The sequence below is a fragment of the Salminus brasiliensis genome, chromosome 10 (assembly GCF_030463535.1).
Source record: "Salminus brasiliensis chromosome 10, fSalBra1.hap2, whole genome shotgun sequence".
Classification (NCBI taxonomy): domain Eukaryota; kingdom Metazoa; phylum Chordata; class Actinopteri; order Characiformes; family Bryconidae; genus Salminus; species Salminus brasiliensis.
Genome location: NC_132887.1, coordinates 17,619,683 through 17,646,676, shown reverse-complemented (window position 1 = coordinate 17,646,676; position 26,994 = coordinate 17,619,683). Strand labels below are relative to the sequence as shown.

Sequence of the window (26,994 nt, the reverse complement as noted above, 5' to 3'; positions counted from 1 at the left end):
AGGGGATCTGTCACACACACAAGCACACAAGCAGGCAGACATGGCTGAATACTGTTTTAGTCCCAGTATCAACAGATTACAGATCACAACAGATTTTTTGCAGTTCTTTTATCGATATCGAGAGACTAAAGCTGAGCTGTTTGGTTGGAGGCTTGCACTTGTAATAGAGGGGAGGGACTAATGACATCATTGCCACAGCTGTTCTTCTATATAATATAGTATATACTGTAATGATTCATATTTTAATATGGTACAGGTTTAATATTTTATGAGTTCAAATGTCTTGATTTTTTAAACAGTACAACTGAGTCATAATCATTCAAAGATACAGACCTGCCTCATACAGATTCTGACATAAAATGTCTCTATTTTCAGTCCCCTAGAACTGAAATATCACCATGTCACAAAAGCCCTTAGAAATGTATGTGCAATATCTACACAGTATCTGACACCGCATGAGTTATGAGTTCAGGATTTGTTCAATTTTATAGATGTCAGGAAATATGTCAAATAAGAACCCCCAGAAGACATAGAGGGGAGTATCAGTGTTACAGTTTAAATACAGTTTTATACATTCTGTTTTAATTTTACAGTACTGTATTGGAATGTTTACACCTTTAATAGGGCTGGACATTATGTAAAAATGTTATATCACAATATTTAATACTAAAATAATATTTAAATTTAATACACCGTAAGGCTGTGCTTTATGTTGGATGTTGGATCATTGGATCATTGATCTGGTAAAAAATGTTTTAAATATTGCAATATATATCACAGAAAAAACACATTGCAATGTCAGTTTTTTTTCCACTATTGTGCAGCTCTACTGAATAAATCGATGCTATACTCATCAAGCATATTATGTATCACTATAACAAAATTTATCACGATTCTATAAAGTATTATTATATTGCCCACCCCTAACCCCAAATGACTGAATAATTACAATATTAATAATCACAATATTGACTCCTAGCGATATTACAGATGCAAATGATTCCTGTAACCAACCACAACAGTGATGAGGCTCCTGTGGGTATGTTGATGAATTAAGGTGTTGACATGATTCAACAAATGTGAATAAGACTTATAGAATAGAATAATAGTACTTGAACTGGAAATGAGACACAGCCGAATAAACCTCTCACTCCTCACTTTGAAGACCTGTCATTGAAGAGCAGTTTGTCTTGTGTTTTAGAAGTGTGTTTTTGTGTAAGTCAGTTCAGATGTCCCTTTGGGAACCATGCATCTCTGGTTACCTCAGTAGCAGAATGTGGCCCTGTGCTTGACCCTATGAGATGACTGTCATTCACCGTTCAAGCATATCAAATGCCTCCATATGGTACCAGTGTCATGTTATTATTTAGGAGTTTTTATGTTTTATTTATGTGTTTTGTAAAGTACTTATTGGAAGACCTAGACTGTCAGTACTGGAGTTTTGGGTGAAATAGGTTACTGCCCTGGTGGGTCAGTTTAATCTGTGAAGATTGGTGAATTTAAACAAATATTTCTAATAATAAATCTGCTTTTGCCTTTGAATGGAAAAATAGAGCCCAATACAATTATGGAGGGCTTTTATATGGGTACGCATGATGAGTCATATTGGAATATAATTGTTTAAAATATAACACATTGCCATTGGACCGATATCTGGATTTGACCGATATTTCACATTGGTATTTGACTTTATATTCCTCCAGAAGACCCTACCATTTATGCCTGGTCTATTGCGATAAAATATCTGCATTTTATTCATTTTAGGGCACTTATCTCATATAGGCAAATGTTATGTTTCTGTATAATGCTAAATTAGGTTCATACTAGTTTCAGTTTCTACATTTTATAAAATGTGTATGGATCAGCATTAGGGATGTCATGATACCAGAAATTTGGTAGTCACTTCCAATACCACTGAAATTCTACAATTCTTAAGAACAATTTCCACCTCAAGAAATAAACAAATCTCATCGTGAACAATACCACAGTTGTTTTCCAGCAACAAGAGTGGGATGGAGCCTTTGATTAACATTCTCTTCAAGTTGTAAAAATACATAACTGTTATTTAAAACAAAATAATATTGTCCTAACAAATCCAGAAAAGATTTTTTTACAGGGCTCAGCTGCCTAAAATATGAAAAAAATATATATTGCAAAAAGCCTATGTGTAATAATAACAAGAAAATGTGTTGGTATTACAAAAACGTGGCATAAAGCCTTTAGCTATTTAAAACGAACAATACTGTGTTCTGAGACTCAATCAACCTGTTATAGTGCAGCATGTCAACAGCCTGGTACTCAGCCTGGACATTAAACACAAACAGATAAACTTGCTGATTAGAACAAGAAGAGCCCTGACCTGGTTCTGGTATCAACGGTTAATAAAACTATTAAGGTTTCTTCAGACACAGCATGCTAATAGCCTACTAACATTATGAGCAGGGATATCTTACGTGCCTTTTGATATACTTTAACTTATGCCTAATCAGCTGACCCAAATGTAAAATATCTCCATATATGACTGTTGCTTCGACTGGGCATGTTTAGTTTCAACCTGTTGTATAACATTTTGCTACGGTTTTCGTATTAAATGGAGAAATGGTATGCCATAAGATCCAAGGTCTGTTTTTTCTCGTTCAATGGTTATGTCAGAAGTGTTACCCAAAAATCTAGATCAGGGAGACGCAGAGCACACAATAGATCCTAATAAAGCCCTAAATGCAGCCACTGTACAGTACCTGAGTGTACTGCTTTTGTTAAAATATACTAAATATTTTGCTACATTTTATCGGTGCTGCACAAGCCTTAACCTTAAGCTCTGATGGCGTTCCACATGTTATACTGTTTTTTTCTTCTCTTTGCATCTGATGTCATGCCCTCATCAGTTCTGGAGAAATCGTAGTCTCGTAGAGATGGCTGCGGTAGTTTCAGTACCTTCAGTACCATATAAAACAAACAGCGTCACGTTTTCAGAAGTTTGGTATCGACTTGCATAATTTCTGAATGAGTGCATCCTGTCTCTAATAATGGTCTATTTGTGTCTGTACATATTTCATTAAGGCCGTAGTTTCTGTGTTGTATGTGTATATTTGTGTGGCAGTGTGCAGTTTACTGTGTGTGTGGCAGTGTGACTGGTTGTGCTTTTGTGGTTGTGTTTATTCATACAACTGCAGTGGTTGCCCTGAAGTAGAATGCTCAGTGGGCGGTGGAAGGTGGGTCCAGGCCTGATCTGCAGATGTTGAACTGAGCTCGTTTTGCAGCAATTCATGTGGAACAGAGAGAGAGAAATAAATGGGCCCTTCCTAAGACAACAGACAAGCTGCTGCTCTAGTTAGCTTTAAATGAGGAGTCGGTCTCTCAGAGTGCACATTGTGCTGAACAGCTGAAAAACATCTACAGCACCTGTCAAAACACTCCACTTGCACTCAAACAAGCACAAATCAAATATTTAACCACAGCACCGTTCTGCTTGTACCTGAAGAAAGGAAGACAGACACAGTATTAACAAAGGACATGTTGAGGTACTCTCAACCTTGATGAGCAGTTTCTTCAGTGAAGTTTAGCTCTGTCTGAACAAGGCAGACTGTAATGTTGCCCTGGCAGCTTATTTCCTGCTAAGTAGCACATTTTTAAGCCCTTAGTTGGGGTGAAGTTATTAATCCTAAAATGGAGAAAGGAAAGCTGAAATATCACCAGTTTAAAGGGGAGTTCACTATATTACATGTAGGAGCCCTTCTAAGTAGGCTTGTCACAAGGTCTTTTTTTGGATGATATATTGTCTCAGGACCAATTGCAATAAACAATATTCAGGCAGTGGAGTTTGAATATATAATAATAAGTGTTTGAATAAATAAAATAAATAATAAAAACACAAATAAAATAAAATCTGACATATGGGCTCATTCACGTTAATAGGATTTCCTTAGATTACAAAACTCACTATTCAGATCAGATTTTTTTTTGCATCTGACTGATCAGAAAAAACCTTAATAAATCAATTGGATGGTTCATTGTAGATGCATCATAGATGCTCACCTCTTGATTGATTCAAGGGTAAGGTTAAAGTTAGGATTGGGGTTAGGTGTAGGGTTACATTCAGTAGACAATCATTTACCATCACCATTTAACTTGAGGTTAGTTACATTTAATACATATTCAGTTGAATGACTTTGCTCTCCACTGACACACCAGGGTGATGTCACTTCAGATGTGTGGCCATGCCTGACCATTGCCACATACAGATAGACATTTGTGCTGTTAGTGGTGTTTGCTAGTTCTGCTATGTTCTGATACTCGCTGTATTGGGCTGAGGGATGTTCTCTCAGGTGAGTGATGTTAAAAGTCTTTACTCTACTTACCCTAAGGCTAGTTGGTTTTACACATTTTACAGAAGCTTTGGCTGAGTCAGACATGCAAAAAAAACTGACAGACTAACAACAATTTTAGAACGTGCAGCAAAATCAAAAGCTGTGGTTCTACAGCTGTGCGAGAGGTCAGGCTCTGAGTGCATCAGGTCCCTGGAACCTTTCCACAAAGCTTGTTTTACTTCGGACACAACACATAGCAAATTTGCCAGTGTTAAATCATCACTGATGGTGTTAAATTAACAGTGTGTGTATTACACTTTAAGTCACAGTGTTCATCTTACACTATCAGTGTTTATTTAACACTGGCAAATTTGCAGTGCACACACAAAGCAAAATCGGTTTCTGTTTGTCTTACATTGGTATATAAGCTACTAAGGTACCACTTGAATACACTGTGTGAAAGACTACAGCAGCAGTAAAACTACATTCCACACTGTTGTGGTTAAACTTCAGCAGTTAATACACATGCAAGCCAATCCGTACCACCGTGCAGTGGTATTCTGCTGTGTGTACTGGCAACAACAGAATAATGATGTCTGGTTCTTATAAGATCGGAGGCATTTGTAGCCATTTATTTGAGCCATGTTACACCAATTTGACAAGGTAGACTTTGTATTACCTACAGAACCTGTCAAAACTCAGGACATGACCTGACTGAATATGATATTACTCATCTTAAAGACATTTTGTTCTTCAGAGATTCTGTATAGAGCAATGACAACTCAAATAACTGAACTGAATTGCTAAATACTTCATTGGCTGGTTAAATGGTTCATGATGTAAAATGTCTTGTAGCTGGTTTTTTTAAAGAACCTTTTAAAACTGGTTCTTTAAAGCACTAGAAAGAGTCCCACTATTGAGTCAGAAAAGCTTTTTCTGTAGGTTTTGTGTGTGAATGGTTGTGACTGAGCACTGAAGAAGATGCTGAAGAAGATTTGTATAGCCTCTTTGTGTAGGGCTTGCCAGGTCCGTCCTTCCTCGGCTGCAGCTTTCACTTTGAGACGTGAGACGTGGCTGTTTCAACCAGAAGAATCTAGAAGCAAGCTTATAAGAAGAGTAAGTTAAAGTATTTGACATAGGCCCTGTTGTCGGCTCAGGTCTTAAAATATCTAGACCCTTGCAGATTGTACCAAACATGGAAGGCAGAGGTGGAGCCAACCCCCTGGGCAACCAGGTGGGACCAAACTGGTGGTGGCGTGGAGGAAGGAGGGCAAGACAAAACGTCAGCATCTGAATGCAGCAAAGAGGCGTGTGAATAGAGGTGTTTTTAAGACTGGTTGGAAGCTGGTGATTGGTCAGGGTAAAGGTGATGTGCCATTAGAGTCTCCTAGTAGAATGTCGGCTAAATCTTTTCAGCGTTTCAGGCTACTACTTCTACTAGTAAGCGTGTCCAAGCCTTTAACCAATATTTGACTGGTACATCTAAAAGGTTCATTTAAGATTCAGGATTCACAGATTTGCTTAAGGTATCCAGATTTTCACAGATACAAATATAGAAATTTTAAGAAAGAGGTTAGAAAAGTAGAGGCTCAGAGTGGAATAAACAAGTGACTGCTCAAATAATCAGAAACTACAAAAACCTCATTTGAATATGCTTGTGTGTTCTTCGTGTTTAATACAATGTTCTGCAGAGTTGCTATCCATATCCAAAGGAACTGTAAATACAAGTGCTTATAGCCAAGTCCTAGAGAGATCATCAATGAGTGAATGGCAGAGTAATCCCTGGCTGCTTTTCTTTTGGAACTGATAGTGTACTTATTATTGAATATTATAATAATTAATACTTAATTAATACTTACTCATTTTCAATTAATAATTAACTTAACTAAATTAAAAAAATTTTAATGCCCTAGAATAACTCAATGATAAAATGGCCTTTTTCTAAACCTATTTGTGTAACTTAGATTGCTCCGAATCTTTGAGAATTTGAGTGTGAGTTTAAAGCATTCATTAATCCAGATTTAAAGCACTAGTTGAGGTCTCTGCATAATCTGTGTCCTGAAAGCCTCCCCTATGTCTATTTGTGTGTTAGATGATTTTCTGGTTAATTGGTCCCTGCTGCATGCGCCCCTGATGTTGTGTTGCCCTTAGGATCAGATGTCTGTTTGTTTTTTTGAGGCGCTCAGAACGCAAAAAGGACTGAATGGAGTTGTGAGAACATGAATGAAAAAAGAGGAAGGGAAGGACTGAATTAAATTAGTAATTTTCTCTAAAGCTGTGTACTTGTTAATCATTATCACAATACTGATATCTGAACTAGGCAAATCATTCTTGATAAATGAATGAAGATTTTTCTCTGATAATGGCAAAACTAATCATGTATCATACAGCAGTGAGGTATCTTTTGTGATAGCAGCATAAACCCTTCAAAGAGTTCATTGTGTGGTGTGAGCATCTTGACCAATCACACATGCCCTTGGGGTGTTTGAATAAATGAAGTGATTTACATGATCCAGCAAATAATGTAGGCTAGTCTTTAATCAGTTTGTTGGCTGTAAGGAAAATTGCAGTCATAGGTTGCAGCAGCATGATTAGTATGAACCAGCTAGGTGTTGGCCCTGTCATGGAAGATTGTGAGTTTGATCCCCAATGATGCGATAGCCATGCGTGGCTGGTAGTCCAGGACTATGTTCACAAAGCGGATTTACTGCCCAAATCTGATTGTTTTGTTTGGTCGTTCACATGGTCTTCTTAAGGTGGACTGTATCTGACATTAGTCTGAACAGATGAACACTGCTGAACTGACCCAAATGCGTAAAACAACAGCGCTACACACAGCACGTTCATCCAACACCCACAGTTGTTCAGTGTCTTTCCTGAGGATTAATAGTCTCCTTTCAGTGAACTCAGTGGAGCACAATGCTAATGTAAATTAAAACATGCTAGAGGATAAATAGAGAAAATTAAAAAGAACAAGCGTAATCCAGCACACAAAAAGAGCAATATGTTGAGTTACAATGTGGTGATTTTACAATGTAAATAATAATGTAAATGTAAAATGAAAATTTAGATGACGATGAACCAGTTATGGGGAAATTGAGTTGGTTTCACATAAATGTCACAAACAGACATCCTATCTGGGACTTCACATTAAGTGTGTTTTTTGTTGTTCACACCGCATTGCAACCAAGGAATGAAAAAAGCTACTTTTGCACATGTTGTTGGTAGAATTAGACATGGCTAAATTGGAGGGGTAATGTTTTCCCTAAGTAATGAATCAATTAACCCATAATTACACATGAAACAGTCAGAGTTTCATAATAATTTAAAATGTAGACAATGTGAAAAAGTAAGTCTGCAGACTTAAAGGTGCTCTAGAATGGAAAACCATATTTACCTTGTTTTGGAGGATCAGCTACAATCTCTCCAGCTAGCTAACCACACACTGTGTGTGTCACTAACACTATCCAGTAAGACTCTGGAACAACTACAAACTTAATTACATTGTTCTTGTTAAAGTGTTAAAAATAAAGCTCCTGTCAGCTGTCATGGTAACATAAACCAGCCAGTCAGAGCAGAGCTCATCCATGCGTACACAAGACCACCATACAAAGAAAATCTGTGTTTCATTCTGAGAAAAAAACGGGGTTGTAAGTAGATGTGTAAAAAGCTTGATAACTTACTATGTGTACATCAAAGAACAACCTAGAATAGTCAGTAAATGCATTCTGTGTAACCTGTAAAACTTCAGGAAACTACAGAGATGGCCTGGACGATCCTGCACTGCTGTCTGCTTGTGACAAAGCAGGTTATTTATACAGGAATATATCAGACTCAAAAGCTTCATCAGACAGTGCCACAGCTCGCAGATCATCCATGAGCTTTAATGTGATGTGGATGTGTACGCATGTACATGTGGGTTTGTGCTCGGGCAGGGGGAGGGGTGGTTTGTGTCTCATTTAACCCATGTGACCTAGCTCAAGCTCTCTCTCCACCTCTCCCAGCCTCTCTGTCACTCTCTCTCTCTCTTTTCCCCCTCATGTTTCTCGTGTGGTGGTGGTGGTTGTTGTGCCCTCCTGTAAGCCATGTGCATTTGTCTGCACTCATTTCTAACGTAATCCTTAATCTGTGCTGCCTCCTGCTGCTCGTGCTCTAATTGTATCAATGAGTAAGTGCGGTGGTATTTGCTAGTGTGTGTGTGTGTGTGTGTGTGTGTGTGTGTGTGTGTGTGTGTGTGTGTGGGAGGGAGTGCAATCTAGGGGAAAGAATATCAGTTTTAGCACTGGTGTAATAATGTACTATCTGAGTGTGACACTGTGTGGGTGAAGGTGATGGATATGTTCTTTAATGTGTATAGACATACAAAGACACACACATTAAATTGTCTGTACTGTGCAGACACACAACACACACACATTGTCTGTACTTTGAAGTTAATTATTTACTATATATATGTAGTAAAATGAAAACTGAATAGAAATAATTAAATGTTAAAAACAAGGCATTTAATTATGTAATTATATATATATATATATATATATATATATATATATATATATATTTGTTTGTGTGTGGTACCCTGCAATGGACTGGTGTCCTATCCAGGAGGGTATTTCTGCCTTTATGGCTAGTGATTCCAGGTAGGCTCTAGCCCCGTATATGGAATATGTGAAATGAAATATACTACTGGTATCATAATAGAAGCGAGGAGACATTTAATTATTCAGACATCCTTTTCAGTTTACTATGATTCATTTATTGCCACACACTAGTTCATCTAAAACAAATATAATATGGGGGGATTGTTGGTTCATAATTGAATTAAAAAAGGTAAAACTTATACTTTGTATTCATTACATGTTATTTTGTCTGTTTCTGGATTGATTGTGTCTCATCCTCCTCACACACAAGCTTTATGAAGGTTTTCCAGCACGACTTAACATTTACTTACAGTGCCAAAACTTCTACCAAATGGTTTGCTGACCATGATATGATATGATATTACGGTTCTTCGAACCTGAACACCATAGAGAATCTGAAAAAGGAAATTGACACCTTCATAAAGCTTGTCAGCAGATGGAAGCATGAAATGCTCTAAAATCTCCTGATCGAGGACTGCTTTGACTTTGGACTTGATAAAACACAGGAGACCAACACCAGACTGAGGACACGTCACACTCTAGGACCTTAATTGTTTTCAAATAAAATGATGAATTTACTTTCATCTTGAAAAAAGGTCTCTAGTTCGCCATCTCTGGTTCAGGAGTGGCTTGAAATGAGGAAAATGACAGTTGTAGCCCTTTTCCTGGACATGTCTTTGCATGGTGGCTCTTGATGCACTGACACTAGCCTCAGTTCAGGTTCTTGAATAGACTTTTCTTTACAGTCTTTCCTCTCAAGGCTGCTTGTGCTCCTTTTATTACCACATTTTCCCTTTCAGACAACCTTTAATTAATATGCTTTGATACAGAACTCTGCAAACAGACATCCTTTTCAGCAATGACCTTCTTTTCGGCAACTATCTTCTGTGGCTTACACTTCTTGCGGAGGGTGTCTGAGAGACACATAGTATTTATACTGTTTGAATAGTAATTTACTTAACCTCCAAATGAAATATTCTTAGAATTTATTAAATTTTAAGTATAATAAATATAAAATTACCTTTTTAAATATAATTCTGAGAAGACTTTTTTCACTAAATATATATATCTGTTTGATATGCACTACACAGTATAGCTATAGATATTTATTTGATGACCTAGTAATTTATTAATGTTAAATAAATGGTACAGCAGCCATGATTTGTTACTGCAGTGCAAACATCTTAAATCCCTAGGTCCCAGCGAGACTAGTGGATCCCTTCTTCCATTCCTCACTTCTATGACTTTAGAATATCTTAAGTCGGTTAGCTTTGTTTGCAGTGGAGATACTAAATAAAACGCTGGAGTATGTGTAACAATACACATATTCTGATGCTGAGATATTTTCAGTTTTTTATGTTGAAATGATCTCTGGCTTTTCTGAGCTCTGAGCTCTGTATTATGAGAAAAAAACTAAATTGTAAATAATTGTAAGTGTGTGTGGGTGTGTTTGTCTGCTCTTGGAGGAATTTGAGTTTGGACGTTTGGAAACAGAAGTGCGCATGACTGCGTTCTCACAGGGTAGATTCTTAAAAGGAATATTACCCTTCAAACCTGAACCCTGAGTGCACATAACTACTGCTGTACACTTTCATCTTCATACTTCCTCTTCACTGGAGTGCAATGGTCGGCTCTGGTGGGTGTTTTCAGGCATCGTTTGCTGTAATTGTCTGTGTGGTGTGTGTGTAATTATGTCATGTGAAGTATTTACATGTAAATCATGTGTAGCTGCAATGCAGCATGCTTGTTGACTTTGTGGATCAGTGCACGTGTGTTTGTGCATGAGTGTATGTGTGTGCGTGTGTGTTTATGCATCTGCACTCTCGTAGAGCACGTGTGTGCAGGCCCAGTGAGCAGAGCGCATGTGTGTTGACAGGGCGCAGTCATGCATGTGTGAGCCCATTACCGTGATGTTAATGCCAGGAGACAGCTCGCTCTCGCGCCTACTGGTTCACCAGTGATCATTCAGGCTTTCCCCATTACTGCCCTGGTGTATCCCTGCAGAAGGGAATCCTCTCTTTTTCTCTCTTCCATTTTATTTCGCTCTCTCTTTTTTTGCCTCCCTCTGTCTCTCTATAAGATAAGATAATCCTTTATTAGTCCCACAATGGGGAAATTCTCAGTGTCACAGCAGCAAAGGGATAGCAAGACACTCAGATGCAAAAACGTAGATAAATTACCACTATATACAAAATATATATACAAAATAAATAATAGAAGTAAAAAGCAATAACAATATTATTTACAGGTTATTTACAAGTAATGACTCTAAAAGGCACATGTGTGGGGGGGTATCTCTCTCTCATCTCTTTTTCTCTCTCTTTATCTATCTTTCTAGGTCTCCCTCTGTCTTTCCCCCTTTTCTTTCCTGCTATTTTCTCCCCTCTTTCTTCTATTTAGTAAATACTATCTATTTAGTAAATAATAATAATTATATGCCTTATTAATATCATTTTTCTTTATTCTCCCTCTTTCTCTTGTTTTATAGGTCCTTCTGTCTGTAACTGTCTCTGCCTTTCTTTCCGTTTCTCTTTCTCTTAGTTAAGCTTGAACAACTTTATTTTGTAAAGTTTTGTCACAGCAGTAAACTGTCTGGGTATGAATATTACAGTGCATGCAAGTAAAAACAATAAAAGGCACACAGACACTGCACTGTACCCTGGTACCCTGAAACTGGTTCGCTGCACTGCACCAAAGTGCTCATGTTAGCATTGCGCATTGCGAGTGAAACGAATGCTGTTCGTAAAGGTGATCAGGTACAGAGCAGCTGACTGAGCCCAGCTCAGGTTCTCAGAAGATTTACAGTATTACCATCATCCTAAAAAGTAGAGGAAATGTTTTATGTGATGCTGGCTCTCCCATTTAATAGGGGTGGGAATCTGTAGGCACCTCATGATTGCATTGATTACAATTCATCTTCTTTTTCTATAGGATTTCTTTTTTTCTCACTGTTTGACTCTGCTTGATACTTTAAAAACAAAGTGTTTGTAATTAATACATCATTAATGAGGCAAATCAGCTGGAAGGGTTACCCTTCCTAGTAGACTCAACACAGTGGGAAACCTGAGAGCTTGCTGAGAGGCCATGTTCAGCATGTCATAGCTCTTTCTTAGTGATCTGCCATTCCTCTGCTACATCCTTTAACAGCTCAGCTATATCTGCACCTGTGTGACTCTCATTCACTGCTTGTGTTTGGAGCACATGAGACGCTAGCTACCAACTGTGATAAATTGCGCATCTACCATGACAATAGATTCTGTCATAATGGGTGTCCATACATTACATGTTACAGCTATCTTACCTGTTTACTTCAATGATTTTATGAATTGCTGTGTCGGTAAAATATCTTTGAGACAGGACGCTGCTGTATCTAAGCTCTAAAGTGTGCAATATAGCACGGAAACCCTGGTTCTCAATGACTATGAATACAAACTCAAATCCTTGGCAATAAAGGTTGTGATGGAGTTTGTAATTCGCTTCGCTTGATGGTCCTCTGATTGGGAACAACTGGTTGTAGTCGCTGCCAACTAGAGCCAAAGTGTTTCCATTTGCTAGGTTTTAATGCAGAGGGTGATTTCTCGCTCATCCATCTTTAGTTGTAGTAGTCCAGTCCCTGCACTACTACACTTCCGAGTACGGCATTTCCTCAACATTCTGTTATCAATTAACATGTTCAAAAGCAATTTTTGACATTTGTGAATCGATTCAGAATGGTTCAGGTCCACATTGAGATGCATCCTTAAAGAAAATATTTCCCCTGCCCCTATTTAACAGCAGTCTTTGCGTGAACCGAACCTTTGTGTATTGTTACACTCTCCTAGTTACTACAATAACATCAACAGTAATATTATTAATGTATATATGTATATATATATAAAATAATAATAATACAAAATGAACAGTTGTTACATGCATATGGTGAGTACTGCTAAAGATATGTGGTGTCTCTGTTTTTCTGTCTCATTTTCTCTGTCTCTGTATGTCTGTCTGTCTGTATGTCTGTCTCTCTTTTGCTCTGTGTCCTGGCAGGATGCTGTAACCCGTAGTCCCAGTGCACGCTCTACAATCATCTATTCATTCATTATCTCAAAGCTGCTTATCCGATCACGGCAGAGCATAGTCCCCACCCCCCCACTGGACTACACATGCACACACACACATGCACACACATAAACATACTCATGACAACATTTTAATACATTCTTTAAGTGTATATGTGTGTGTGTGTGGTGCGTTAGAGACGGCATGACAGTGAAAGAGGCAGTGCCAGTCCAATGAGTGCCAATGTTTGTGTAGGCTAAAGAGCATCCCCGCCTGGGGAGATTAGCCTTTGATACAGTGCAAAAGAGCGCTGTTACCTAACACCCGCACTTCAGCATCTTCACTGCCCACCACAGTGCCTTTACTTAATAGAAGCTTCACTGATTCATTCACATCTCACTTTCAAATATACTGTTGGTGCAGTAATCGCAGCTTAGCTCAACCAATTGATACTGTGAAACAGAGGATTTGTTACCTAGAGAATAGCCTACACATTTGCATTTTCTGAGGAAAGACACAATTTCCAAGTGATTGGAACTTTAGCTGACATAGAACTACACAAGTATTATATATTTCATTTGATCTTTTAGCATAAGACTGAAAATAATTTTCACAAACAGTATTTCTGGCACTTTTACCATTTACCATTTAAGGAGCCATGAACCTTTAAAAAAACACTATTTTTCAGCTCCAAGCTGGGTCAGACAGACATGGTATAGAACACTGTCTTTTGATACTGGGTCAGCATATTTAATCAGTTCATTGGATTACATTTCAAATGTCCAATGTTAGTGTAGCCCATTTTGATGCTTTATTTGTTTCTGGCTGGACCAAATGTTTTGTCGTTATGAAATAGTGGTGAAGGTAAGATTAGGATACTGGGCTATAATTTAAACCTTAGCTGGAAGGATCTTACCTGTGACCTTATCACAGCGCTCACTTTTGGGGCCCGTTTAGCAAAGGCATGTTTGAAGAAAAAAGGAACTACATTTCATGAAGGGAACACCTTACTAACTGTTGGGTTGTATTACACAGGTGGAGAAAATAAATTAAAAATCCACTAAATTCCCGCAAATTCTGGATGCAAATGTCAAACCATGTTAAAAGGCTGAAGCCGTACAGACTATAATGTGTTCAACAGGATAATGGCCCAAAAATATATCTCAAAACCACCCTGGACTTCCTGAAACTGAAGCCCCCTAACCTAATTATAAAAATCATAGAAATTTGTGCATTGACTTTAAACATGCTGTGCATACAAGACAAATCAAGACTATCTAATAAATAGAAAAAATGGAAGACTTTGGGGGGGTTATTCAGCATTGGTAGAACAAACTGTAATTGTCACTACTGTCTGTTCAAAATGAAAACCCTACCTTTATGCGTTTCAGTTGTTTGGTTGTATTTTGTCTGTATTTTTTAACTATTTTTTGAAGGGGAATGTTCTGGTGGTTCATGGCTTGCAGTAAATAGTGCACCGCCACATGTTCTTTCTTTTTTCATGTTTGCTGACAGGTGCAGAACAACAGAGTTTTATTGGTTGTTGGGATTAACCATGCTCTATAGAAGCCAAGGCAAGCACTACTGACTTTTAGAAATGTTCTAATCCTCTCTTTGTTCATAATCCACAGCAAGAGCATACAAGGTGACTGCTGCTTTAGCATGACTCTCATCTAATTTGGATCTTAGCCTCTGTGTGTGTGTGTGTGTGTGTGTGTGTGTGTGGCCAAGATGTGTGTTATAATTTTATTTTGGGCTTTTATTTAAGACCAAGAAAAGACATGCTTATTTGTCTAGTGTACTTTACGAATCTGAGAGTCTTAATTCTGAGTATCGACAATATCAGTGTTTAATAACTCACAATCTAGTCTGACTCACCTCCTTGACCATTTAGCTCCCAGTTCCTTTAAAACGCTGCAGTCAAGTCACTTTGTGTGTGTGTGTGTATATGTGTGTGTCTGTGTGTGTGTGTGTGTAGTGGTACACACTCCGGACTGATATCTGTTGTTTGTTGACTGCTGATGTGAAACAGCTGTTTTATATTTAGGTGAAGCAGAAAAGATTGGGTTTTCTACAGCATGTGCTTTAGTTAGCGTTAGTCTCCTCTCAGTTCTGAATGTGCTCTTCAGTGCTGGTTTAAAAACAAAGAAAGGCATGTAGTTCTTCCGCTGGTTGTACAGAGCATTTCTACCATAGTTTTATATAGTTTTCAATCTAATGTTTTAATCTTCCACTGTAAAAAGGTTCCACACTGCAGACTCTAAACTCTTTTTTAACATCTGAGAACGTTCTTACTTCTGCCGACTGGGAATAATGTCTGTTAATGGTGCCTTAACAACTCATGAATAGAAATTTAAGTCATACACCAGCTATGTTTTATTGTTACTCTGAAAAAAAACTAAACCGTAAAGAATGCCTGCTGGTCCACTTTTTATTCTCAGAGCTTCAAACAATACAGGGTGCATCATTCATTTTATGTATAGTGATAGAAAACCTGTACACAGAAATCTCAAACTCTACATATTGATATGTTTTGCTACATGAACATGCATGCGTCCTAAATCTTTAGTTGGCAGATTTCAATGTTAAATGGATCATTGCCAGTATCTGAATGGACTGATTCGATATGATTGAGAGTTTATTGTTTTTCTTTTTTTTTTCCTAACACCTGACTGTCTCCTTGGCATCGGGCAGCCAACACGCTTGGGAGGAAAGTGCTGGGTCCCCAGCTTTGCCACACCAGCAACACAACAAATGCTTGTGGTGGCAAACACAGTGATGAGGGGAGAGAGCGCCATCTACCCACTTAGAGAGATCACAGCTAATTGTGCTGATGGCACAACAGCATGGCTCAGGATTCAAACTCACAATGGTGGCAGTGCAATAGAACGCTAAAACACTCAGACACTTTTTCCACTACATAAAGGTAGTGGAAAAATAGCTGCTAGAGTATTGCACTAACCCATGCTGCACTCTACTGTTTTTAACATAGTATGCACATTTTATTTTCACAACCCTACTTCCCACTACTGTCTCAGTGTCTGATTTATTTATTGTACCCTGCCCATACACTTTCTTGTCTGCACTCTGTCTCGTCTGCACTGTCTGCATTGTGTTGTAATGTCTATATGCACTTGTTCTGCGTTGCACATGTGTTCTTTCTGCACTGTGTTGTGTGTTGCACCATGGTCCTGGAGGAATGTTGTTACGTTTCACTGTGTACTCTGTTTATAGTTGAAAAGACTATAAAGCCTCATGACTTGACTAGACTTGACTTGACTAGACTGCAGCAGATCCCACTTCTTAAATCTGATTCCAAAAAATATTTGACTAATTTTTATTTGAAGCACACTCTTCTTTTACCTCCCACAAATTCCATCTGTTTTACTTTCTAACTGGACATTGAAGCTTAGTGACTGTTGACCTTCACTCCTTTTTAATCTTGCAGGGTGTCGATTGTAATTGTTAATCATGTTCACTTGTCCACACCAGATACCCAGCGTGTCTCTTGCAGATTCTGCTCAGCTATTATCTTTATTCTGGTTATCTCTCCGTCAGTGATGTGATGTCTGGAAACAAATGCAGTTTCACTCTGGGAATTGAGCGTAATTCAATTGGTTCCGGATAACTCACCCAGCTTATTGCCTCACCTCCGATAAATTGGGTGGGCTATACTCGTTTCAGCAGTGCAGTAAATCCAGGTGATAGAGCTGCCTGGAAATCAAGGCTGGGTCAGGCATGCCTATAGGCCGTCTATGTCTTAACTTGCATTTTCCACTCCCACGTATTTTTCTGTTACCATGACAAGCTGATTTATTCATACTAAACCTCTCCAGCTTGAGCTAGTGTGTTTTGCTGATGCCTCCCACCCTCAACTGATATAGCAAAACACTTCCACCCACTTTCACACTTTCCCTCCATCTTATCTAGCCAGCCACTCATCCAAACCATCCTTCAATCTAGCCAGTCAGCCAGCTGCTCGAACAGACCCATGAGCTCTCACATGGAGACAGATAAGACAAAGCATAGTCTTCTCGTTGGGGTTTCTTTCAACCTTGCAGTGTTTCATTCTCTGTAGCACTGCAGCCCTTGTGGCCCATCCACCCACTAAGGCTTCCCTCAATTCCATTAGCTAATAGTGTAAAGGGGCCTCAGCACACTGTACATCACTCAGACTGGTGCTGTGGCCAGCAGTTCCATCCACTACATCACCTCGCCACCTCATTAGCTAATAGAAGGAGAACTCAGGGAAGAATCTTCGGGAGGTTAAAGAGTGAAAAGGAAGGAGGGAGAGGTTATTTCATGGTGAATCAATCGACAGATATGGTCCAACAGTACTCAGAGTAAAATATTGATACATTGCAACACTACTGCAAGTTTAGAATATCTATTGTAAAGCTGTAGACTAATTGTAATATTATCTGTGGTTCAGACTGAAGTAACCTCAGATGGTATTTTCTTTGGTAGGACCTTTAGCCATGTAACATTATGTCTTTGACTCTGTGTCAAATGTAGCGCTTTTGATGTTGAAATATTTTCTTGTATATTTCAAACATTCAGGGCCGCTTTTAATATGGAAATAATATTTGACTGGAAGCTCAAAGGCTGTCTGCTGATCAAATGCAGTGGAGAATGAGACTGCTCCTCTAAGCCTACATACCGCGTGGGCTTGATCTGCTCGACCAGAGAATAAGCCATAAACCCGCCACACTGAGATTCAGATAACACTCTGCAGCACTACCAGAGCTCCAGCAGAAGTCACACACACAGACCCTTTCTCTTGAAACTGAGGGCCATACTGGTTATTTTGTGAGTCAGAATATCATTATATATTCTTTTTAGAAGCCTGTTTGAGCATTAATTTAGTTTGAAGACATTGTTGGCTGCAATGTGTCACGGATTAATTTGATATTTTAAAGGCAAGGGTTTTTTTATATTTATGTTTAGACTACTCAGACTCAACCCACCCATCTCCCAGTAAAGAGGCTGTTGTTCAGGCTCCATCATGGTTTTTGTATATTCATTTTTGCAAGTGTATTAGTGTGTGGGTGCTTGTTCTGGGTGGGCACTCTTTGATTCGCTCCATCTGTCCCTGTGAGTGGGCCGATTGAGGGGTTTGGGGTTAATCCCCCATCTTCCTCATGTCCTTGAGCACGATGCATCCTTAAGGCTGCAGAGAGTATCCTGATTTCCGTAATCTCCACCATGCAGGGGGATGTTACGGTGAAGCTAGTTCAAGTGCTCAGACACTGAGGAGACGCTGTGCAGATCTGCCTTAATCTACTGTAGATCCAGAAATGTAAAAGCCTGAAAAGGAGACGTGTAGCTTTTAATTCTATTAACAGCATTTAGCCTGCTAATCATGCTCATATATCTGATGAGCTATATGTATCAGTGAAAAAATGATTGATTAAAATTGACCTCATTGAATTGGCAATGATTAGTTTAATTGAATATTAATTGTCATTATGTAAATTGATATTTTGATGCCATTGTTCTTCTGCATTGTTCAATCCACTTTGTGCAGTGTTCCAACACCAGAGCATGATGCTGCCACCACTTTGCTTAAGAGTTCGTTCAGGGGTTTAGGGATTAAGTGCCTCATCTTTACTCCACATCTTTAATCACTAAATCCATGGTGACATAAAACTCGCTTGACTATAGACTGCAGTTGGGCAGCTAATCGAAAATTAATCAAAACCGACATTCAGAACTTCTGATCAACGTATTTCATTTTTTAAAGAAATTCTGTTAGTACTTTCTCCACTGCGCATGTAGTCAGGTCCACATTGAGATATGGAAGCAACATGGAGGAACTAAAACACTGAGCAACTCGCAACTTAAATCATTGTACCACTGTAGACAGTGGCACTGCTGTTCCAGCAGCTTCCAGTTCATGGTAGGCCTGTGTTTTGGTGGTTCTTGGGTTTTTTCCTGACCATCCTGACTAATTTTCTCTTAGCTGAAGGACAGTGTAGGCCTTCCTCCAGACCTTGGCAAAGTGACTATACCTTCTAGTAATGTGTGCTTCTTTTTAGCTTTTTTTTAACTGATGCTGTTGGAATCTGCAGTTGTTTAGAAATGGCTCCAGGAGGTATTCAGCACCTCTGAAATAATATTATAAGAGGGTGTATTTACATATATCTAAAATCTGGATCCTGTGTTGATTGAACTGAAATTAAAACATGTGTATACAATTTTTGAATTGTCTATGAAATATGTATGTATGTTGCACACTCATTCTACACTGCAATCAGTTCAAAGAAATCATCAAGAGCCCAAGATTGCAATGTCATTCATGTCCATGGTGAGTGCAATTAACTTCCACAACTAACTTCCACAACTGCAGATATAACATAGAAAGCTGGAGAAACAACATAGCAGGCCTTTCTGTCTCTGCTTCACAAGTCTTCATTTAGACAATGACAAAGGACAAAGATGGATACAGATGATTGGAAATTGCGCCAGTGCCCCAGAAAGCACAATTCCTTTGTTCTATTTTTAGTTACAGATTATGTGTTTTGTTGAGGGCAGGGTGAAGACTGGTGATTGCATTTGAGGTGTTTGCTCTGCAATGATACACAGGGCATGGTCATTACACAAAAACCTGGAATCAGGTCCTGTTTCACCTGCTTACTCAAAATATTATAATCATATCATAGAAGGGCTGTTTTAAAGCAATGGCTGACATGGGTAAAATAATAAAGAAACCTCTAAACCCTGAAGAGGTTCATTACCATTACCAATTTAATAAATCATAAAAGAGTAACAAAAGTAAAACAGCCACATTTAACAGATTGAAATGAAGTGAAATGGTTATATTTGGAAAACGAGTGCTCTAAATGATATAATCAATAGGAACGTAGCTACCATAATTCGAATGATAATGGTTTCGCATAAATTGAACCACAATGGCTTTAAACCTCTAACCGAATAAGAAGTGGAGAGAGAAAGCGATAAGGCAGAGATGTGGTGATGGTCTAGAACGGTCCAGCTCAGAAAGCCATTTCAAGCATTTCTACTCCTCCTTACTGCTGAATAGAATTAGCCGGGCAGGCTCAGAAAATCTCATCCGTGAGCTTAGACTGTGGAAGCGGGAGCCCTCTCAGAGAGCGCACACTCGCACTTCATGGTAATACAGTGGAACAAGTGCAGTGGAGATCAGTGCTTGATGGTTGTGCTTTCTTAAGTGCATGAGTGTCGGTTCAGTCGTTTGAAAGCTGAGCCGTGGCTACACCTGTAGTTTGAGAGCGAGAGCGCAGTGTAGGTCTATTATCTCTGATGTTTATGCGCTTGCTTTGTATATATACCACTTTTAATTCATATTTACTGTGCAAACATTTTTGTTTCAGGCATATAGTCAGAAAACATTAATACAGTAATAAAGTTTTTTTTAAGTAGTGATTTTAGGTATATTACTGCATTTGTGCAAAACACAGTGTTTACAGTTTACAGTTAAAATGCAGTGCCTGGCTGATTTGGTGCTTTTGTAAAGGTCTAGAGGTCTGATGTAGAGATCACATCAGAGCACTCCCACAATTTCTTGCACAAATTTTCTGTGCTGCTATTTCTGTGTTTGCCATTGCCATTACCTATTGCCAGGTGAAAGCAGGATAAAACACGTGTAGATATTCCACAAAATTAATGATTTTTCATTCTCCCAAACCAAGACACTACCACATTAAATAGCGTGCAAGTGGGAGTGAGACAAATGTTGCCTTGTCTGTGGGAGTGTGATAAAATCAGGTGGAGTGGGTCCAAAAAAATGGTCTCATGCAGTGCAGACTTTCAGTAATGTTTTTCATAAAACTTCATCTTTGGTATCAACACCATATTCAGGGTGCCACTTTGCCTCCAAGTTGCACAAATCTCCCTCTCTCAGAGGAAAAAGGAGGAAATGAGTACTGATTAGTTCTCTCGATGGAGCATTTCCACAGCCAGCGGCACACCTCATGTTGTTTATGACCTAACCAGCTATTGCTGTGTACCAAAACAAAGTACGGCTGTGTGTGTTCCGCTGGCGATATTAGTTTTTATTAAACCAGTACAAAAACCTGAGCACAGTACAAAAACCTGAGAAGAGAATGAATCTGATTACAAGGGCCGGGTGCTGCTCACATTTTAACCCATACCAGTACCTGGAATTAGGTAAAAATTCAAAATTTTAACATTGTTATATATTTATAACACACTACACAAAAGTTCTACCTCCTTCTCCCCACCTACATCCATCCCTACAACCCCCAGTCTGTCACCAGCTCATAGTGTAAGCACGCTGTTATCTGTGTGGAAGAACATGTGATGTCCTTAGCAAATTCTAGGAGTCGTCGCAGCGAGGATAATTCACTGTGTTGTAGTGTAGTGTTGTAGTGCAGGTTTCCTTCAGAAGGCATTTACCTTTTCAACACTAGTGTAGCATGATGATGATGTGTGTGGTCTGCTCCATAATCATGAATTAGCCAGCAGTAGCAAGCAGGTTTACTATAAATCAGGCAGATGTGAAAACTGCCTCGAGTCCTTAATGAAAGCGGGCAAAGTGTTTGTGCTGTTCCAGATGCGTCTAAAAAAAGCTGTGCTAAATTTCGCTCTGCATTTCTTTGTTGCAAAACGGTATTACAGGAAATAAGACCACAGGACCAATTTTAAACAGTATACCAAGTGAACCGTTAGACCCACCAAGGCTAACGCAGATACACGAAACGAAGGTCCCAGCTTAAAGTAAATAGTAGTTTGTATAAATAAAATGTGTGTTTTAAAGGAACGCATACTTTTCTGTTTTTCTATTTGGGATTACTTGGAGATTCTTCACTTTTTTCAGTCATGGATGGTTCATCTTTTTTAGCACTGGCATCAAACTATCAAATATGGCTTTTAGATATATTAATTGACTGAGTATTTGCTCAGGTTAGTGTTTCCATGGGCAGCATTGCATTTCATGTTACTATTACTGCAGAGAGCATTGTCTGCATCAAGTTTTGAAAACGTAACCATACTTGAGTTGGATTGCCATTGCCCTAACTGTGTGTTACGCGAAAAAAAATTTGGCACTGATTGATTTGATGTGAATTGGCACTCAGTAGCATCAACGTAATTCAGTCTGTACCCTTAAAACTACCCTTAAATAACTTTGGCAGACAACTTCAAAAAAATTGCAGTGGGAAAATTAAGTCTTAATTAAATGTGTTATGTTTCAGAAAATTATGTTTTGAAATTGAGACACGTCAGTTAGTGTAGGTAAATTCATCTGATTCTACTTATTTTAGTAAAATAATCACTGATAAACAAGACATTTAAACTGTATACACTGACATAAAAACTGTTTGGTCCATCTAGAGAACATCCAAAACATATCTACCAGGGATTGAATGTGATTTGGTTAAACTCTCCCTAATATTATAATTAATAGCTGCTTTTTTGCTAACAAATCTTTTTAGAACCTTTTTTTTGTGCTTAATATTAAAGTAACTATGGAAAGCAAACATTGCAAAATTAGTCTGGATGTCCCCAAACATCTGATGGACAGTGTATATGTATATATAAAATAAAGTTATTTATACTTGGAATCAAATCAGCTAACTGTTCGTAGACTGCACTCATGTCCTGTTAAAGAGGAGCTGGTTGAAAGGAAGGGAGGTAAGGAAGAGAGCATGATAGGAATGGACAGATGTTATGCAACATTTGGATGCCTCCAGGGTTTCCCCCCATGCATTGGAATGAAAGCCTGAATGCACATGTCGGACCAGCGGGACAACGGACCCTCATAAATTACAATGACCTGCTTTTCTCCAACTCCTGTCCATCCCACCATTTCACGGTCATGAGACTTGGTGCACTATTTAAAACAACAGCATGAGATGTAAAAGAGCTGAATGAGCAGGCTAAAATAGATGACTCTAGACCCCTTCATTTCTTCCTTCATTGCCCTCTCTGTTTTTTCTTATTCCCCATCACACATTACTCTTGTTCTCCTTATCTGAGCCTCAATTTGCTTTGCTGTGTGGATGTGTCTTAAGTTGTAGATAGCATCTCATCCTGATTCCCTTTGCTGTCTGATAGCCAAGAGCCTTCCTCTCACTTTCACACAGGATGGTAGGAAATGATACCAGGAACATGCTTTGTCTTGATTTTATATCACTTGATCCAAATTAAAATGAAGATTTGGAAATAGAACCGTTTACTTCAGATTTGAAACTTTTAAATGTTTTTAAATCTAATTTAGAAAATTCTTGAGTGCTCGACATGGTGGATATTAAGGCTATTGTCAAGAACCAGGTGATATAATGTGTAGCATGTTATGGGGTTACTACTAAGTATATTTCAATATATTGTTCTTTTTAAAAAGAATTTAGGAAAACTGTCCTAAAACAGTGGGATCTGAACACTGCTATCTAGCGGCCAGGGTGTAAACAGCATTATGTAGCATCTTTACCTTATTCATAATAACAGTTTAAAATCATGTTGATGCTACACTGACCTGTAACAAGGGATATATAATCTCTATTGTTTCTACACTGGGCTCGGCACGCTAACTGCACTTTGTAGGTTAGGTGAAGCGGACAGGACAACACTCCTGAGGACTGTGTGAGTCATATTAGTGTAAAATCTTGGAATATATCTCTACCGCCTCAGCCCACACAGTTTCTTTCACTTTCAATGGCGGTTAATTATTTTTCAGCTTGTCAACAAATGCAATGAAAAGTGTGTTCTTTAGTGGTGACTCAAAATGTGACTGTATGGGGAGCCCAGGAGCAAGAAATACCAGTTCTTGCACAAATCTACTTTAAACACAACACAAAAATTAGCCACTGACTTTTAATAATCTTTGCATGTAAACTATTCATTAAAACTGTGTTTGAGAGTAGATAAATACTTCAATATATCAATATTCTTTACACCCCTAGTGGATACCCACTGCAAAGTGGTATATTCAAAAGGGTTCTTCAAGGGTTCTTTTTTGTAGTGATGTCCCGAATACAATTTTTTGGGCTCCAGATCTTTGACAGTAGTCAACAGCAAATATTCTAAGCTTTGCTGTTTTAATTTAATTAGGGTTCTACAAATATAAATATGTCATTGAAATGTACTTTTAGTATTGTGTTGTGTATTATAGTATTCCAAAAACATTCCTTCTCTCCGTTTCTCTCTCTATGCACAGTTTAGCCCTGCATCCGGAGCGAGTGTTGGTGGCCACAGGGCAGGTGGGGAAGGAGCCGTATATCTGTGTGTGGGATTCTTACACCGTTCAGACCGTGTCCATCCTGAAAGACACACACACGCACGGCATCGCCTGTCTCGCCTTCGACCTTGACGGACAGGTAAGCACTGGCTGCTTGTTTGTACATGTGCTAAAATCTTTAATGAGTTAAGTAGAGGGCTGTTACATAGGGGGTTAGTGTTTAAACTCATCATATTCCCAAGTAAAAGGCTATAAAGTGATGCATCCCTGCATGCGATTAACACATCGACTTTCCCCTCCATAGTTATTTACTGTGGGTATCAGTGGGAAACTGCTGTCAGGCTAATCACACAGCTCTCTCAAGTGTCACATCTGTGAGCACTTGACTAGTGTCACTCTGACATGCTAACTGACAGTATGAAAGGGAGAGTGTGTGTGTGTGTGTGTGTGTGTGTGTGCACGAACGCGTGCAGGCTTTGAGTTAGTCTGAATCTCCTCCATCCTCTGACATTTTAATGCAGACAGCAGGCCAACACTTTAAATCCCCAGCACACAAGCCGAAGCTACACTTGAGGCAAGTAAACAGGTGACCATGATGAATAGTGGCCAAATGTCAGTTCTTTCACCTATTGCTGTACACTTTGGAGATGAATACTTTTAATTATTAAAGTAACTGAATGAAATCACATTTGTGTCTGGTTAGAAATTAACGATCATTCCAATTCCTAAGCACTAAATTTGCACTACATTTTGATTGGCTTGTAATGCTTTACCAATTACTGTATGATCAGGCAATCAGCCCACTGTTGATTTTCACTAAACAAATTGGATTAAACTAGTTACTTAATAATTTGAGGACATCTGTAATAAAAACACTGCTCGTCTCCTCAGTGATAAATCTCACCCATATTGACGGCAGTAAAATCACCAGAGGATGAGTGAGTTTCTGGCCCGAAGGTTTGCATCTCGTTGTCGCATGGAGTTGGGAATGAGGTGGGGTGATAATCATCCAACATTCCAACCACACTAACGCTCATGTCGCTTAATGCAGTCAAATCCTCACAGCTAAGCTCCAAATTCTAGTAAAAAGTCTTCTCTTGACAGTAGAGACAGTTACTCCAACAAAAAACAGGATAAAATATTTTTTATAACCCTGTAATAATAAATGAACTGGTGTCAGAATACTGTTGTCTGTATATTGTAGCTAGCGGGTGGGAACTCAAGTTGGGTAAGGACTTCCGATGTCGGAATTGGTTTTGGGAGAGAAAACAATGACCCCTATCTTCCACTGTGATCTGTGTAAATCAATAAAAGGAGCACAAAAGAAGTTCTCAGATTACTAATATTATCCTCATATGAAATACTTTACTATCCTACTGTGCACATCCCTTTTACAAGTGAGATCATTTCCTTGTGATACTTCACTGGGATATTGAATCGTACACATTGCAACAACAAAAGCAATTTATGAACTGGATATTTGATTAAGCCAAAGCGTTTCTGCCTCACAATGAACAGCAGAGTGATGTCCATGCTTAGTTGCCCTCAGGGATCCATATAAACACGCTGTGCATTCTCTCATAGTTGCCTCACTGCTCACAGGAGAAAAATCACATCTCTAAGATCAATATTTCATGACTTGCCAAGGTTTTATGGGAGAGAGAAAACACGCCTTTCCCCCTTTCCCCAGGGGGTCTGGTTGCCCCCAGCAGAGTGATATCAGGGAGGCAGTGGCTGTGTAGAGCTGGAAGAGGAAATTGCTATCAGCTTTTTCTTTGCTTTTTTTGTTCCTAGACAGATGGAAAAGCAGAAACAGTCCGAGAGATGCTGTCTCTGAAGTGCCTCTGGCCAATCTCCACTTCATAAGTGTATCAAAGGCATAACATGAGATGGTTTACTGGAGGCACCTCACTTTGTACCGATTCGGCATGGAGCCGTTCTCAAAGGAAACCTCAGCATAGTGGCTTATGTAATAGGGGCCCAATTGAGTTGAAAATAGGCACAGCAGGGTCGATGGAATGAAGAAGCAGCACTGAAATATACCAAAACTTGCATCAAAGAAATCACACACTAATGAGGCCTCTAAAGGAACAAGTGTCTGGAAATCTCACAGTATATGCCAGATTGAGAAAAAAAAGGTATTTGAAGACAACCACAGAAACACATATAACCCTGTTGGTGCTGTATTAGAGCAGTACACCGATTATTGGCTGTTGAGCTAAGAGAGCATTTGTTCAACAAATACTTTATTATTAAATTGTCAGGAGCCCTAAACCTATGACTTCATGAAATGGCCAGCCCCTTTGGAAAGCTGTTGGCTAGGAATGCACAAATTTCTGGGCCAATTAACAATAATTAACACCTTTTTATGGCCAGTCGTTTGGCTGTAAATGACTTGCTAGGACTGGTTAGGCTAAACAATTAGACTCTTAGATTTTTTTATAATAACAATTCAGTGTAATCATTTCTCTGCTAACACTCAACAAGCATGTGCTCTTCTAAGTGGCTAAGGCTTACTATATAGCATTTTTCCTAAATTACAGCTCCAGGGAGAATTGTGTTTACACAATTACACTTCCTAACTGTAGGGGGAGCCCAAGAGCAAAAAATGACAATTCACCATAGAGTTGCTTTAATGGATTCTGTAACAGTAGACATGAAAGCAAGATCTGGAATAAATAGATAAATACTAAAGAACAGTACACTTTTTTTATTTGGACAACTGTCAAGTATTATAAAGATTGCATTAAAAATATTCTTGTCAATCTAATCAATATAAATAACTTTCATTTTCAGCTCTTAAGCATTTTCAGAAACATTAGATTATCGT

General features: G+C 38.7%; 1 protein-coding gene across 2 annotated transcripts in view; it reads left to right on the top strand.

Moving 5' to 3' along the window:
- eml5 (EMAP like 5) overlaps positions 1–26,994 on the top strand; it is a 72,275-nt gene that overhangs the window by 3,010 nt on the left and 42,271 nt on the right. For both annotated transcript variants that reach the window (XR_011980526.1, XM_072689541.1), the window contains exon 2: positions 24,144–24,303. Coding sequence is in view for 1 of the 2 variants with exons in the window: in XM_072689541.1 (XP_072545642.1) it covers positions 24,144–24,303 (160 nt within the window). In the remaining variant the exon portion in view is untranslated. The remainder of the gene's footprint in view (positions 1–24,143; positions 24,304–26,994) is intronic.